Source organism: Gracilinanus agilis, chromosome 2 (assembly GCF_016433145.1).
Source record: "Gracilinanus agilis isolate LMUSP501 chromosome 2, AgileGrace, whole genome shotgun sequence".
Taxonomy (NCBI): domain Eukaryota; kingdom Metazoa; phylum Chordata; class Mammalia; order Didelphimorphia; family Didelphidae; genus Gracilinanus; species Gracilinanus agilis.
The window spans coordinates 145,233,432-145,246,288 of record NC_058131.1 but is presented as its reverse complement, the minus strand read 5'-3'; the positions used below and the strand labels follow the sequence as shown (position 1 = coordinate 145,246,288).

General features: G+C 45.9%; 1 protein-coding gene across 1 annotated transcript; it reads left to right on the top strand.

The window, feature by feature from the left end:
• Positions 1–88: 88 nt before the first annotated feature.
• On the top strand, positions 89–3,372 carry FOXA2 (forkhead box A2). Its single transcript, XM_044660743.1, has 2 exons — positions 89–263; positions 1,520–3,372. Exons 1-2 carry the CDS (start codon positions 177–179, stop codon positions 2,831–2,833), a joined length of 1,401 nt encoding a protein of 466 aa, XP_044516678.1. The 5' UTR covers positions 89–176; the 3' UTR covers positions 2,834–3,372.
• Positions 3,373–12,857: the final 9,485 nt, after the last annotated feature.

Sequence of the window (12,857 nt, the reverse complement as noted above, 5' to 3'; positions counted from 1 at the left end):
CAAACCACCACCTCCGGCAGAGGGAGAAAGAGGGAGTGAACCAGAGAGAGAGTGTGTGTGTGAGGGAGAGGGAGGGGAGGGTGGCTTGCCTTTTTTTTTTTTTTTTAAGGGGTGGGGTGGGGGTGGGGGGGGTTGATTGCTCGTCGTTTGTTGTGGCTGTTAAATTTTAAACTGCCATGCACTCTGCTTCCAGTATGCTGGGAGCTGTGAAAATGGAAGGGCACGAACACTCAGACTGGAGCAGCTACTATGGAGAACCCGAGGTAAGAACTTGTCTCCTCTCTCACACTTTTCTTTCTTTCTTTCCCCCACCTTCTTTTTTGGTTTCCGCGGCGTGCTGGTAGTTGCTGGTGGCTGGTGACGGCGGGAGTTTCTCTCCCCAACTTCGGCGGCAGTGCCACCACCACCACTACCCCCACCCCCAGCACCTCCTCCCCCACCCCCAACTTCTCGCTACAGCCTCCCTTTCCTCCCTCCTTAAGCTAAAATGGGTCTCTTTTTTATACGACACTGTGTTAGCCTTGAGATAATATTAACTTTGTGATCAAATATTGACTTGTGGCGCCTCCAAATCCTCTTCCGTGGCTGAGCCACACTATCCTAACAAAGTTGTGTTTGGCAGAGATCGGTTGGGGAGGGGGTGGGAGGGCGAATAAGGGGAGGGGAGGGGAAGGTGGGGAGTTGGAAGGGAAGCGGACTGAGAGAGGGATAGAGAAAGAAGGAAAAGAAAGTTGAAGATGTCTAACTAGAGGAAGAGATCGCATTATTCTCCATACCCCGGATTCAGTGCAATTTGATTGTTTTCAGATTTTAAGTATCAAGCTTCAGCCCCTGGGAAGGGAGTGGGAGGGAGGGGGACTACTTCTTACTCCTTCTAAGCCAGGTAACCCCAAGTCAGTGCTTCTGGCCCCAGTCGAGTGGCGTTTTGCAAGCTTCTGTTGCTGGGTGGCTAGATGTAATTACTCCCCTCCCCGGACTCCAGTTGGGAGCTGAGTTTCTAGATGCGTTTCAATGAGTTGGGGCAGTTTTAAAAGGGGGAGGAAGGCGGTTAAAAGATACTTGATTGGAGAAAAATTCCGTGCTAAATTGGGGGTGATTAGCCAGATTAACCCGAAATGTAAAAAGCCTCCGGCCACTGCCCACAGCCCCCAAGCCTCCCTCCACATACCACCTCCAGGCTATCAAGGGACGCTTTGTAGGATGAAGTTGTTCGTGAGGCGGGTCGGGAGGAGGCTGCCCTAGACAGTTGCCTAGAATTCTTCCTGGGCCGGAGGAGAGGGAAGGGAAGGGAAGGAACAGAACGTGGGAAGCTCAGCTGCCTGGTTGGCACTTTCCCTAGAGACATTGGAGGGCGGGGGGAAGGACGGCCCTTCTACTGCTTTGGGGATGAACATCGACTTTGTGGTCCATCTCTGTGTTAATATTCGGTCCCTTTTCTCCCTCTTATTTTTTCTTCATCCCTCTCTTCCCCGTTCTCTTTATCTCCCTCCCTCTCTGCCTTCCCCTGGTGTCTCCACAGGGCTACTCCTCGGTGAGCAATATGAATGCGGGCCTGGGCATGAACGGCATGAACACTTACATGAGTATGTCGGCTGCCATGGGCAGCAGCTCGGCCAACATGAGTGCCAGCTCCATGAACATGTCTTCTTACGTGGGAACTGGCATGAGTCCGTCCCTGGCAGGCATGTCCCCAGGGGCTGGGGCCATGGCAGGCATGGGGGGCACAGCAGCCCCAGGGGTTACGGGTATGGCTCCCCACTTGAGCCCCAGCATGAGTCCACTGGGGGGACAGGCCCCTGGGAGTATGAACAGCCTGGCCCCCTATGCCAATATGAACTCTATGAGTCCCATGTATGGGCAGGCCAGCCTCAACCGATCCAGGGACCCTAAGACTTACCGGCGGAGTTACACACATGCCAAGCCACCCTATTCCTACATCTCCCTCATCACTATGGCCATTCAGCAGAGCCCCAACAAGATGCTGACACTTAGTGAGATCTACCAGTGGATCATGGACTTGTTCCCCTTCTACCGACAGAACCAGCAGCGCTGGCAGAATTCCATCCGCCACTCTCTCTCCTTCAATGACTGTTTTCTCAAGGTGCCCCGATCGCCTGACAAGCCCGGCAAGGGCTCCTTCTGGACCTTGCACCCAGATTCGGGTAACATGTTTGAGAATGGTTGCTACCTGCGTCGGCAGAAGCGCTTCAAGTGCGAGAAACAGTTGGCACTGAAGGAGGGAGGGGGAGGCCCAGGGGGTGGAGGCAAGAAGCCAGGTGGAGGAAGTGGTGGAGCTGGAGGGCAGCAAGCTCAACTAGGAGAGGGCAGTGGGGGTTTGCCCCCCACTAGCGGCTCTGACAGTTCTGCTGGAACGGAGTCCCCTCACTCCAGTGCCTCCCCCTGCCAAGAGCACAAGCGAGGTGGTTTGGGGGAACTGAAGGGCACCCCAGCAGCCCTAAGTCCTCCCGAGCCTGCCCCATCCCCAGTCCAGCAGGCACACCTGCTGGGTCCACCACACCACCCAGGCCTGCCCCCTGAGGCACACTTGAAGCCGGAACACCACTACGCCTTTAATCACCCCTTCTCCATTAACAATCTCATGTCATCTGAGCAACAGCATCACCACAGTCATCACCACCATCATCACCACCACAAAATGGACCTTAAGGCCTATGAACAGGTGATGCACTACTCTGGCTACAGCTCCCCCATGCCTGGCAGCCTGGCCATGGGCCCCGTTACGAACAAAGGGGGCTTAGAATCCTCACCCCTGACTGGAGACACAACTTACTACCAAGGGGTATATTCTCGGCCCATTATGAACTCATCCTAAGAGTTGGGGGTTGGGGGGTGGGAGGAGGACCTCATCCTACAGAGGTGAGAAAAGAAGAGAAGGGATGGCTATGGACTTTTCGGAGTGTTTTTTTGAGAAGAGGAGGGAGGAGTTGGGGAATCAAGGCTATGTATGTATCCACATATGCAGAGGACACCAGTTTCTGTCCCCTAGCTTTTGATTCCCTGGGTCCCCATTGTTCTGTAGGGAGGGGGAAAATCTTTTTAAAGTCTCCAGTTTTCCACTACTGTTTAGACACCCCGCTTCTCCAGCATCGTTTGAATTTTAATTTTTGCTGTTGTTGTTGTTGCAGGGAAGCCTTATTTTTTTTCTTTGTGAGAGAGTGATGATAAAAACCTCCAATTTTGGTGTAAAAAAACTTGTAGTTTTAACTGAGAACCAAAAGGTTGTGCCTGTTGTTTTATTAAAAAAAATAGAGGGAAAAAAAGAATAGAAAAAGTGAGGGTCTGTTGTTGTAATTGACCCACCCCTCATTCATGTTCCTGGGAGAGTGAAATACAGTACTTGGCTCTGATTAATTTATGGTTTCTGTATGCTTTATTTATGGCTTATAAATGTGTATTCTGGTGGTGAAGAGCCAGATTTTTCATAAATCTCTATTAAAGTGTTATTGCCAGTTTTCCCCACTTTTCTTCAGATTTTATTCTCTCTCCCTCTCTTCACTGCATTAAATAAAACTGAAAATGTTGGCATCCAGAAATAAGATTTTTAAAGTGTTGGGAAAGGGATAAGGGGCACTTTTTAGAACTGGCACTTAACTGATATCTGTGCCAATGCTCAGGTGGACACAATACCGAGGCAGCCCAAAATACAGACGGCAGAAAAGACCATCACATCTATAGAATATTTGCCAGGAAGTTGGCATATTATGGGTGTTTTTGACCAGCCTAAGGTTATTTAAACATACAAATGCAACTGAGCACTAAGCTATGTGAACCTTTAAAACATTCTTAGATGGAAAACTGGTTTATTTCTGGACAGAAGAGAGAAATGTCAGAAAGTTTCAGATCATCTTATTTCCTGGTTCATTTATCACAATGAGACATTGTTAGCTTAGCAAACGTGGGATTTTGTAAGTTATGGTTGGAAAATGGACTTCCCTCCTCCCTTTCCTTGCCTCACTTTATCCAAAAGAGTCTTTTTTGTTGGGAATGAAGCTAGTCTGATCCACCAAATATCCACCCAGGTTAAAAAAAACCTAAGACCTTTGTGAAACCCTAACTCTCAGTCTTGGTGGCGCCAGGAGGAAATTTCGGAGCTTTCTCCATACACATCTTTCCCCTCCCTCCTATGCCCCCTCCCCAATTCTCCGACTATCACAACCTTGGAAAGGATTGCCTAGTCTCTGGGAGGGGAGAGGTGACTGATACAAATCCTGTTTTGCAATCCCTCAGACAATTAGCCTTGAGAAACCTTGGCGCTGATTAGGGCCAGTTTGATTAGAGTCCAACAAATGGATGACTTTGGTTTTAAAGAAATTATGACTACTATTGAATAAAATCAACTTCCTATTAATAAGTTGGTGGAGAGATGGGGAGGTGGTTTTATCTACAAGGGGTCTGAACAGTCCTACAGTCTCTGGATTTTACTTTGAGCTCACCAGGTATCCCCAAGTTGGCGGTGATGGGGGGGGGGCAGGTAATGAGTACAAGAGTAACAGGAATTGACAGATTCCAATGATCAGAGTTCAGCTTTTCCCTTCTACCCTGAACTGCATCAAGCAACCAGAATCGGCTTCCTACTTCCCTTAGAGAGTGGCACTGGCTAGCAAGAATGGAGGAGGGTGGGAGGGTAGTAGCATATTCCTTATTTCTGGTTCCAAAAGTCCAAATGGATCACAATGAACAAATCCTTACAAATGGGCTCTGCTCCCTCTAGACTCTCAACCCTAGAAAACAAGGAGGAAATCATCCCCAGAGTCTGTTTAGCTGCCACCAGTTTACTCCTACTAACTTTTGGGCTGGGGAAAGGAAAACTAGTTCTAAGACCTACGACGATTCTCCTTCAGAGATCCAAACCCTTTTATTAACTCCAAAACATAAATAAGGATAGCCGGTAATGTATTACTCTATTGACAATCATACACAATGGCTCTAGTCTTAACCTAGCACAAACCACAGCTTGGTGTTTTAGTGGCTTTTGTGTCAGGTCTTAGATGCTGGCCTCTGTAACAGGACAGTTATCAAACAGTCTGGGCTTATAAGAAAGTCTTGTGTGTTAATAATCACATGCATTTATCAAATGATGAATACAGGAACAGGGGCAACATTTGGAATAATGGAGCATGGGACTTGAAGTCAACAAGACCAACTGAGATTCACTCTGATTATTTGCTTGTTGTGTGACCTTAGACAAGTCACTTAACCTTTTCTGGGCCTCATTTTTCTCATTTGAAAAAATGGGGATAGTAATACTTCTAACTTCCCTGAATTTTGAGGCTTAGATGAGATAATATAAAGCACTCTGTGTCCTTGATCCACTGAGCCATTTTTAATTGGAAAGAAGTCAAAAACTAGTAACTTTATTTTCCTAAGATTAGTCAAAGGTAAGCCTTAGGTCAGTTTCCCGCAAGACACTGCATCTCAGTTCCTAAACCCAATTATGTGTCTACCTCTGCAGCCAGAATAAGAGAAGGCTCCGATTCTGCGCCCAAACAACTTCTTATGTTCCCACGCGTTTAAGGGGAGTCCTAGCTCCGCTGTCCCCCAAACCACCTTTAAATCCCTTCTTAACATGCTACATTGTCCTACCGAACAAGGAAGAGAAAAAAATGTAAAAAGGAGGCTCTAGCCAGAAATCTGTCCTGTCTCTATATGGCAAGGACACACACGTTGTGAGCCAAGGCATAAAATGTGTTTCATTATCACATAAAAGGCTCCCGTGGCGAAGCAGCAGAGAGGCAGGGAATGGGGCTGATTTGGAAACAATGGGGTCTGAATGCGATGCTCTAACCTGCTATGTTCCATATCACAGGCCCATTGTTGGCTGGCCGTTTTAAACTACTTAGTGTTCTCCCCTCCACTGATCCCAGCAGATAAGATATAGTTCGACCCTAATACATAAAAAGGATGTCATTGGGGATGGCTGCCATAGAAGCTGAGCTCTTTCTGTCCCTGTTGTCTCCTAATTCACATCCCCCCCCCCACCTCCCTACACACCCACACACCCACCTCCCTTCAGTCTCTTCTAGCTAATACTCAATCTAAAAATCTCACAGATCCAAAGACTTCTGGAAAATCATCTCAACCCCCCTCCCCAAAAAATACTCCGTACATTGTTTGGGGTTGGGTTTTTACCCCCTCCAAATGCTTTCTGCCGCTGCCGGTTTAAGCAACCGTGATCTGTGAATAAACAAAGTCAGTAAACAACGAAAAAAAAAAATCTAGATCCGAATTCCAGGAGGGTAAACTTTGCAGCCACGTCACACGTCAGCAAATTTGCACAGATATTATATTGCCTCCCCCCCTTTTTTATTTTTTTTTCGGAGCCCATTGTACTTAACTGAATTTTATAACGCTGATCGATATCTTGGTAAAATATTCATTTTTAAACTAGCGGGCAGTGAAATCTTTGCTTTGTGTGCTAAAGTCAACAGTCGCACAGTTCGGGCTCCAATAAATGCGGCGATGCTGCGGCTTGGAGCAGTCGGGGCGTCTCCCAACGCAAGACTGTCCTCGCCCGGCCCTGGGCTGCGGAAGGCCCCACACCAGGTAGGGATCGCGCCCACCTGCAGGACCAGGAGAGAGCTCCGCCGGGATGCACCCCTATTCTGGCACTCTCCCCTTCCGTCTGTGAGGAGGGCCTCGGCTCCAGGGAGAGTTGAGTACCATGAGGAGCTAGGACTTGAGGGGAGGGAACTCCAAGGAAGAGAAGCCCCTTAAATTTGAGCGAGGAGAGGGGAGGAGAGGGCGCATGAGATGCAAGGGGTAGGGAGGGTCCTTTCTTAAAATTAAAAAAAAAAAAAATCGGCTGCTTGAGTCCAAGCGGACTGAGAAGATATCTAAATGCAGTCCGGGCCTGGGAGGGAGCACCATTAGTAGTCTGAGGAGTCACGGTTAAAGCAAGCCAGTCTTTTGACTAGCTTGGGGAGGCTCCAAAAGGGCGAAAAAAAGTCCCTGCAGAGCAGGCCTGAGGCTGAGGTCCCAGAAAGACTTCCCTGGAAAGGCACTGTGGCTAGATTGGGAGGGGCCAGAAGGAGAAGAGAATTGATTTAGTTTCCGAATTCTGAAAAAAGCAAAGCCTCGTAGAGTTAAGCAGGTTATGGTTGCTTGAACTCAGGGACCAGCTGAGAGAGGACGGCGTCCCATCATGCTGTCCAAATCATGTTTGCTTCCCGAACCCACATCTACATTGTCGACTCTGTACGAGGCGCTCTGGGTCAGTCCTAATCTGCGTCGCGGGAGGGAGGAGAACCTAATTTGGGGGGCGTATCATGCAACAGAAATCCGAATTGAGGAGGTCCTGAGGCCACGAATAAATGTGGTGTTATGGAAAGAACCCTATATTAAGAATCTGGACAACCAGGTTCTAATTCTGAAGCTAGCCCTAACTAGACCTTTATGTCTGTATTAATTTACCTCACCTCTCTCTCTACGCCTCGGTTTCCTCATTTGTAATATGAACAGGTTAGACTGGACGATCTTCCTTCTCTAACGTTTTAGTGTTCTTTTTTCACCGAGACAAGTTATCAAGATTTTATGAGAGATTGTGGGACTCAGTGCACTCCCACCACTCCCTTATTCTTCCCTATTTTTCTCTCCACGCAAATAGGCTGTGTGGAAACTCCCTTTCCTGGTCAGCGAGGCCCTAGGGCTTAAATAAAGTTCGGCTGTTTTCCAAAGTCCCCGGAAGTTTTGAGGGCATACCAATACCCCCTTTTCCCACATCTACTTCCAACTAGAATGACATCAAAGATGACTCCCTTTTCCCTTCCCTCCCCCACCGGCAACACCCTGGAGGAGCTACTAGGTTTATACTGAAGGGTTTTGGATTTGAATGGGGGCAGGTGTCGGTTTTGTGATCACAAATGACACTCACAAATGCACATAGCAGGAGAGTTTTGCATAAAGTCTTGGATACCTCCCAAGAGATAAGGGGAACCCGGGCAGGGTATTAGGTAGAGCCAGCTACTGGGATGGCTGACTCTGGACTTGTATTAGATCAAGTAAAGAGAATTATCTTTTTTTCTCCTTCATCAGGAGATCCCTTCCCTTTCTCTCCCCCCTCCTTGCCCCCCACATCACCATCTCCCAGGTCCTCAGCCCATAAAGAGATTTGGAGACCTGGCGGGGCACTGAGACTGGAACAGTATCTGTTCCTTTACCTCTCCGAAGTATCAAGATACTTTGTGTGGTTGATCTGAATGGAACTGAGGTCTCAGGAACTGACTTCCCAGTGCCTAGAAGCTGGGAGAACAGGATCTTAAGATCTTAAATTTATTGCTGGAACAGATTGTTAGAGACCATATACTCTACTTCCCTTCACTTTACAGATCATAAAATAAGGTTCAGAGAGGCTGTGTGACTTGCCCAAGATCACACTGCCGGTAAGAGAGCAAGACAACGACTAGAAAAGTTCTGACAGCAAATAGAGCGCTCTTAACTATTCCACGGGGTACTCCTGTCCCCCATTCCCTGTTTGTCTTATCGGAGAGTGGAGTAGTGGGCAGGTACAAGAAAGTTATAGCCTCCTGTGTACACGAACCTCCACAGGCAGCCATCTGAGCTGGTGGGCCCAGGCCAAGGGATCTTGTGTTTTTTTTTGTTTGTTTGTTTGTTTGTTTGTTTTTTTCCTGTGCTCTCAGAAATGGCCATGAACGTGCCCCGTGCAGAAGCTGGGCTGGGAGAGAGGGCAGGCTGCGGGGTAGCTGGTAGCTGGCCTGGCCACTCAGATCCTCATCTCTGCTCCCGTGACAGGTTATATATATATATATATATATTTCCTGAACAAGATGGAATCTGTGCAGGACACACAAAAAGGCTAATCGTTTTTAAATAATTAATACCTTCCTATTCCCCTAGTAATGCGGGGCCTGGATTTGTCAATTACTTGTCATTAAATGAGTGTCTATCCTCATCCTTCCTTTCCAGGCTTTTGATGCGGGTTGGAATGGGGGTGGGGGGAAATAACCTCCGGTAAGTCCACTCCAAGTCTAAATTCTGTGCCGATGGCCTTTTGATATCTAGGTTCAGAGAGGCTGTTGGGGGAGGGGAGGCTTAATTCATTGGGACTTTTGAAAGAAAGCTCTGCGTGTTGGAGAGATGTAATCTGCCAAATGACCAATTTAAACTCCTGATCTTTATCGTTTAGGTGCTCTTTTAGTTTATAAAGAATGGGAGACGTGGGGGCAGGGTGGGAGTGGGAAAGTAGGTGAAGAAAGTCAACCTTTCCTGGCTCACAGCTTCACAGGACTTGGGAGTAGGTGAATGGAGCTGAAACGGACTCCTTTGGAGACCTCCTTCTTCAAAGGGCCTTTGGGGTGGCCTGATCACCTGGTCTTTGGGTTAGTGTTGGATGGATTTGAACCGGGGTCTTTTTTCTAGGTTATCTAAGGAAAGCAGCATTTTTTTTCTAGGTATGGAGCGTTGGAGGTTCAGTGAACTGAGGGTCAAAGGTGTGGAACAGGGCCTGGAGGGTCAGGGGGATCAGTGATTAGATTATTCATTTGGCTAGGGGAAAGATGAGGAGGAAGCTTCGATCTCTCCCAGTGTAGCAGAGACACCCCCACCCCGCTTTCCCTCTTGTCTCCTCCGGAATAGAAAACAGGATTGCAAACCTGTAAGGATTATGGTTTTTAAAAATTCAAGATGCAACTGCCAGAGTCTCTGATGCCCCCACCCCCCAACAGCACACCCAACTCCCCCAACTCAACTCTATCTCCAACTTCATCCCTCTCCCTTTGCTCCCCCCTCCCCCCCACCCCAAACCCGCGCCTGAATTAGACAGTGAGTTCACAGGCGGCCAGTGCCGCCTCCGAAACAGCAGAAGAAAAAGGTTTCAAATGTCACCTCGGAGCCCCACATGCCTTTGGTGTGGGTTGGAGTACATCACCCACGGTCGCGTCCCCAGCACCATGGCAACCCAGGCCAGCACTGGACTAGCAGCAACCAGGTTTTTCTTTTTTTCTTTTTCTTTCTTTTTTTTTTGTTTTATTTTATTTTAAACTTTGTAATTCGATTAATTACATTTCTAGCCAAACCCCTCTTCCCCCGCCCCTCTCAAATTTGCATGATCTGGTAAATCTGGACCTCCCCTATCCTTTCTGCCTCCTTTGGGGGAAACAATGCTGGATATGTTTTAACCCTGTTTGACTGTAGAATCACCTCCCTCAATGGGTTGGAATAGAGGGCTTCAAAACAAGATTTTGGTTTGCCCTCTCCTCTGCCACCCACTCAGAATTTCGGCAAGCTGATTTTCTTTTGGGAGAAGAATGAAAAAAATATATATATGTATATATATATATATTTAATGGAGAGATGGGGAAGAGAAGATGGAAACACAAAAAGAAATAACAGGGGGGAAAAGAAGTCAATGGAGAAAAAGGAGGAAAGCAAGAAAGAGGATGCTGTAAAGGTTGTTGTGAGGATAGACATCTAACCTAAACTTCTGTGGAAGCCTTAAGAATGTAGGCATCATGGCCTTGGCTTGCTAGGGAGCCTTTTTGGTCCTATACTCTTCAGTCGCTAGTAATCTTTTATAAATTGACCGTTTTTGAGATACCTCAATTAATAACTTACTGTTATCACTTAGGAAGACAACCAAATAAAATCAGCACCAAAGAAATAAGATGTGACCCTCTGACCTGTGAAGGAGCAAAAAAAAAAAAAAAAAGTGGTCAGGGGATTCCTTTTCTAGTTCTAACTATCACTACCTAGCACTGAAGAAAGGGGCAAGTCATGCTTCTCTGGGCCTTGGTTTGCTCATCTATAAGATTAGTTGGGGGGGATGAGGGGGATGCAGGTGACTAAATGATCTTTATGTGACTGAAGCTCCTATCGTTCTAAAGTGACACCTCATCTCCTGTCCTCAGTAGACCTAACCTTTCCTCTATTGCCTTAAACAAAATGGGCATCATCATTATGCCCTCTGTTTATCTAGTACTTTGTATTAAGCAATTGCCTCCTCCTTTCCCTTCACCATCTTCCTGCCTACTGTTTTATCCTTTCCTCCTTTCTTCCTTAAAACAATCATATGGAGAGAGAGAATGCATGTGTTGATGACCTAGCACACAAATGCACACCAAACACACCCCCCACATACAAAACCAACAACAACTTGGGGAGGGAGGGGAGACTAATTATTACTGCTGCTAACAAGGCCTGGAACACCCAAGTAGATCCGAGCTGTCTCCAGGGAGACTGATGGAGTCCTATTTTACAAGCTGTAATTCTGTCTTAGTCTCTATTGCAAGAATCCAGGCCGTTCACACTCTCCTGATTTAGTCCTCCTCTCCCCCCACCCCATCCCTTTTCACTCTTTCTAATATTCCTAATCCTAAATTTCATTCAGTGAGAGAAGCTGCTACCCAGGAACCAGAAGTTAATTCTAAAATACAGGTGGGAAAAGGAAGGATATCTTATGGATTCCCAACTTAAAGTCACCTTTTCTTCTTTTCCTTTTGGGAATACTGTGATCAGCCTTCAGATAAGTAATTATACTGTCAATGCCCTGAAATAATTTATGGGTCTGTGGCCCTGTTATTGATTTGACAGTTTCAGGCATAACTTCTCTTCTGCTATATTTCCTGGAAAGGAGGTGATCAGTTTTGTTCCACTTCACTTTTCCTTTCTCCTTTTCTCCCTTGGACACGCATTCTCTATGAACCTCAAAGTACAGGAAGGCTTAATACAAAAGAAAGAGAAGAAATTAATCTGATCAATTCCATCATTTAAAAAATTCATGAACAAACAAAACAGCAAAAAAAAAAAAAAAGCTACACTAGAAGTTTAACTGGACTTAAGGATCACCCATATTTTGATTCTTTTTGCTTTTGGGGCTGCAATAAAATAAGAAATCTTCCCATAAAATGTCAGTATCCAACTCCTCTCTCCTCTTCTACTCAAAGTAATTCTTGAATCTGATGCTAGGAATGAAATTCTAATTTCCTAGGAACTTCATTAGTCTTGAAGTACAGGAATACACAATAATCTGCAGATATATGTGAAAAGGAAAATTCTATTTGGTTACTTGAGGGAGATATAGATCCTTTTATATTATTCTCTCCCCTATAGACAAACACACTTTTATTCATCTACTTTGGTATTTCTACTCGCTAAAATAATTAACAAACAGATCACCTTTAAGAAGAAAAAAATTGAATGGAAGGGCTATTCTTTTCTCGTTTCCTTTCATGCAGAAATAACTAGGAAAAAATAAGTAAAAGGAAAACCTTTTCATGTTAAGTAGGAATATTATTGGGATCAGATTTGGTCAGACCATAAAATGTTTGAATAAAATGGTTCATTCCCCTCCCCCCCCCCTTTTCACTGGTCACACCTTTCAACTTTGTCTTTCCTTAATACAACATGGAATACCATTCCATCCTAGATTTAAGTTAATAGAATATTTGGCTCACTTTTCAGGGGGAAAATGGAAGGAGGCAAGAGAGAAGGGAGTATTTCTATTGAAAGCACATGAGTTGCAAGCTCATTTTTTAGTTCTGATACCTTCAATATAGGTGAATGTGAATCTATAGAAGGATGGGGGAGTCAAAAATAATTGTAAGGCTATTGGGAATTAGGAACTGCTGAGAAACATTTTATTAAATATCGGTGGGGAGGGGCATAAGGGAAGAAGCAATATGGAACAGCTATGGTAAGGGTGGCTATAAGAGGTAGGATGATAACCCTAAACCAAAAACATTCCATTCCTGTTCATTTCACACTCTAAAATTTCATCTTAGAAACAGAAAAAAAAACAACCTCAAGAATATTATCTTGTGTTTGGTGCATTTAGATAAGCTCCTCCCCAGTAATGGCCGTATCATACATTTGTGAACACTGTC